This window comes from Setaria viridis, chromosome 8, assembly GCF_005286985.2.
Source record: "Setaria viridis chromosome 8, Setaria_viridis_v4.0, whole genome shotgun sequence".
Taxonomy (NCBI): Eukaryota; Viridiplantae; Streptophyta; class Magnoliopsida; order Poales; family Poaceae; genus Setaria; species Setaria viridis.
Genome location: NC_048270.2, coordinates 17,863,873 through 17,868,238, shown reverse-complemented (window position 1 = coordinate 17,868,238; position 4,366 = coordinate 17,863,873). Strand labels below are relative to the sequence as shown.

The window sequence follows — 4,366 nt, the reverse complement described above, 5'->3', positions numbered from 1 at the left end:
AAAGCAGCGAAGCTTATGCTTGACCGGTCGTGTAGTCTTGCTCAAGTCCAAGGAGTGCTCAGCCAGCTCCCTCGGGACACCGGGCATATCAGTTGGCTTCCACGCAAATATGTCCGAGTTTTCCCTAAGGAAACTGGTGAGCGCGAGTTCCTATTTGTCCACTACTACGATCCAGACCTATCGTGATGCTTATATTGGATTGCAATATTACTATTTTGGTTGCAGTATGGATCAATTGCATCTATTTTTGGTCATTGACAAATGGTTGCATTTGAACGGTGCAATAGGTTCTTGCATCCTTTTGGATGTGGTGTTGCAATATGGTGGTTTTGCAATGCACATAAAAAAACTAATGGAACCGCGATATGGTTGCAAATATTGCGACCAGCAGAATGGTTGCATGAGTTACTGTTGCAATGAAAGACGTGTCTGCAATATGATAGTATTGCCACTAATGAACTTGTCACAAAAACATTTTATTGTCACCCCATAGTTACATGGGAATATAGCCATATTGCCATGAAGTATGCTCCATTGCATCAAATAAATATTGCAAAGTAACAAATTTGGTGGCTAGAGTCAATTACAACGTTCATTTGCATGTGGCAATAAAGGGTAATGCAACGAATCATTGTTGGTGGTAATAGATGGAAAATGCAACGAATCATTATTGGTGGTAATCGATGGAAAATACAACGAATCATTGTTGGTGGTAATAGATGGAAAATGCAACAAATCATTGTTGGTAGTAGACACGTCCTATAGAAACACATAAAGTTTAGGAAAATAATGTATATTGTAATAACAAATGGTGGTTCCGATGTGGTTTGTTGCAATGAGAGCATTTTGGCTAGCGCCTTTACAATTTTCTTCTATAGACTGAAATTTAATTGTTGTTACAAAATAATTGTGCCATGAGAATATATTTCATCGTCACATATAAGAACTCAAACCTTCATTAACTTCAAATATGTCTTAACCAAAGTAATAACATAATGACCAGAGTACTGCTAAAATAAATATGAACACAGCTGAATAAAAACATCATCTCCGACTACAAGTTTGCAACTATGTTTGGCACAATAAAATAAAACTAAATATAAGTTCTGTTATTGATCTATTCATGCCCCATCAGCACCAGCAGTCACCAATAAACCTTTCTATAATTCTTCATTCTTCTAGTTGTCCATCACCAGCATATAGGCATAAATCTTTCTCTAAATATTTTGGTTGTCCATGCTTTCTGAACACACATAGAATTTATTAATTTAATGTAGGAACCTTGGTGATTAAGTGCATGGAATAACTTATCACGTGCAAACTAATGATCATATTGATATAGTAAAGACATAAAGTAAATTAAGGAGCACCCTGTAATAATATCATATACCGTTTGAGATGACAAGATCCCCGCCAGTTTGATGAACTTTATTGACATATCATAGATACCATATTACCCACCATTTCAAAGACAAATCACATTGGTATTCATACCTGCTGTTTTTTCTTTTGATTACGAGTCCTCAATAGTTGTTGAATAGAAACATAATTCAATGACCCATTGGAACCATTCCTTTTCTAGAAAAGAGTCCTAGCTACTCATCATGCTAATTTATTTTAGACCATCAAATAATATCGATGGTTTCAATAAAATAAAAATGATCTCACACCTAGCTACTCATCATGCTAATTTATTTCAGACGATGACTAATTAAATATGCTGGTATGTTTCAACAATACATTCAGCTTTTTTTTTCAGAAACTTACAGCTCTTTCATGAGCTTCTTTTGTTCAGAACCTTGCATATCATACCCTGCTCATGCCGCTTTGGCTTCTTCACTCCTGTCAGGTCCTACTAAGCTGCCTGCCCCATTTTAAGCCCTCCCTTCATATCCTAAGATTTTCATATGGAAAGAATTAAAGCTCTAATTGTTCAGAATATCAGATAAATATAGAGGGCAAGTGAATGCACCAAACTAAGACATGAGGGGGGACTAATGGAACCACTGCTTGGGCTTGACAGTCTCTTCAAAGCACTACCCCCCTTCCTTGGCCTGTCTTAAAAAGTAAAGAAAAGGTCAAAATAAATCCTACATAAGCACTGCAGAGAACATATATACTTGCTCTAGAACGTACAGACATATTACTATGGTACAGAAGCTTGTGCAGCAGAGAAATAGTTGGAATGTATATTAGCACTACCAGTGTATCATACGTTAAGGTAAGCAAAACACAAGCGTATACATATATCTGTGCCTTTGTCATGTACGGGCGTACATACGGCAGGCGCAGACGCGCCCGCGACGTACGCCGCGCTGCCGAACGTGCGGGTCAAGCACTGCTAGAATCAAACTCTAGCAACTAAAGATAGAAACTTAGTTTTGGTAATCTCAATCAAGCAATACTTTCTATACTTAGGTTGGGCCATTGGCCATATATACACTGCTGTAATCGTGAACATTGGCAAGCAAGAATTATATCTCCTATCTCTCTGTATCTACTAAGCCTACGGTTGAGGGGTATAACCTCGCCGGAGAAGACGGCCGATGGCTACGAGCTCCGTAGCCGCGGTCCGGCTAGTCGAGGGCTCGACGTCCTTGACAACTTGGTATCACGGTCTCGTCGATCCTCTCCCACCCGCTCCACCTCTTCGACCGCCACCGCTCCCCACACGAACCCTCCACGATCCCCACCGTCTGCTACTACGTCCGCGCCACCACCGCCGGCCATGGGCGACCCGACCCTCGCCGATGTGATGGAATTACTGAAATCCCTCACCACGGAAGTGACAACCCTGAAGGCTGACATGGCAGCTATGAAGGAAAAGCCATCCTCGTCGTCCACCAGCGCCGCCGGTGGCCGCCCGGAGGGGCCACGCGATGCTGAGCGCCCCCCCAAGTTCCAAAAGTTGGATTTTCCCCGCTACGACGGCAAGTCCGATCCGCTACTCTTCATCAACAGGTGCGAATCCTACTTTCGCCAGCAACGTACAATGGCGGAGGAGCGCGTGTGGCTGGCTTCGTATCATCTGGAGGACGTCGCCCAGCTATGGTATACCCAACTCCAGGAGGACGAGGGGCCGCCGCCGTGGGGGCGCTTCAAGGAGCTCCTGCACCTGCGTTTCGGGCCTCCCCTCCGCTCGGCTCTGCTATTCGAGCTCGCTGAGTGCCGGCATACGGGGACTGTAGAGGACTACTCCAATCGCTTCCAGGCCCTCCTGCCTCGCGCGGGCCGGCTGGATGAGGCCCAACGCGTTCAGCTCTTCACAGGGGGTCTTCTGCCGCCGCTCAGCCACGTCGTCCGCCTCCACAATCCGGCGACGCTAGCGGCCGCTATGAGCCTGGCGCGTCAGGTGGAGCTCATGGAAGTTGAACGACCGGCGCCGCACCCTCCTCGGCCACCGCCGCGCGGCCTCCTTCCCGCGCCCGGCCCCAGGCCAGCCCTTCCGGCGCCACACCAGCCGCTGGCGCTCCCTGCTCCTCCAGTGGCCGCCCAGCAAGGCCGCAGCGAGAGCAATCAGCGGCGTCTTACTCCGGACGAGATGGCGGAATGCCGCTATCTGGGGCTCTGTTTCAATTGCAATGAAAAATATACTCGGGGCCATAACCGGTTTTGCAGGCGCCTCTTCTTTATTGAAGGTGTGGAGCTCGAGGACACCTTGGACGCCGCGGATGACGAGGAACGCAATACCGAGGCGCCATGTTTTTCGTTGCAGGCCGTGGCAGGGGTGCCCATGGCAAGCACCATGCAGATCGCCGTGGTCATCGGTGCTGCGTCTCTCCTCGCCCTCCTCGACTCCGGCAGCATGCACAACTTCATCTCGGAGGTATTGCAGGAGAAGTATTGCAGGAGAAGTATTGCGTGGAAACAAGATAAGCACCAACTACGGACATAAAATTCTAATTCCTCGTTACAACTACATGTCCAAACAACATTGTTTCGAATTTGAGTTATCCTTTGGCTGTTCGGTCTCACCTTGGGAGGACCGGAGGAGTCAACATGCGGACTCACCATCCTTGGGTATTGCAAGGATGGAGGTGAACGCAGGATCTTGAGCTGCTGCCAGGGATGGACCTCCACGAGGATGGAGCCGCTCGCCGTTGCTGGAACTGCAAGCCATAGTGGGGTCCAGCCGCCGCCACTACGCTGGTCGCGATGTGTTACCGCATATCCGCTACGGCAGCGCAACAGTTCCGCCGCGGATCCGCCACCCGAGGAAGGAGGAGGAGCAGGGTACGTGGACGCCGGAAGCGAGTTAGTAGTGGATGCCGCGAGGGAGGAGGGGCACCACCGCTGAGGTGAGCTGCCGCAGCCTCTCTTTCTCGCCACCACCATGGTGTGGAAGGGATCGGAGGAGAAAAGGATC

General features: G+C 47.8%; 1 protein-coding gene across 1 annotated transcript; it reads left to right on the top strand.

Annotated features, from left to right (window-relative positions):
* The first annotated feature begins 2,626 nt into the window (after positions 1-2,626).
* Positions 2,627-3,895, top strand: LOC140220235 (uncharacterized). The gene has a single exon (XM_072290252.1). The coding sequence runs from the start codon at positions 2,729-2,731 to the stop codon at positions 3,893-3,895; it is 1,167 nt and encodes a 388-aa protein (XP_072146353.1). The 5' UTR covers positions 2,627-2,728.
* Positions 3,896-4,366: the final 471 nt, after the last annotated feature.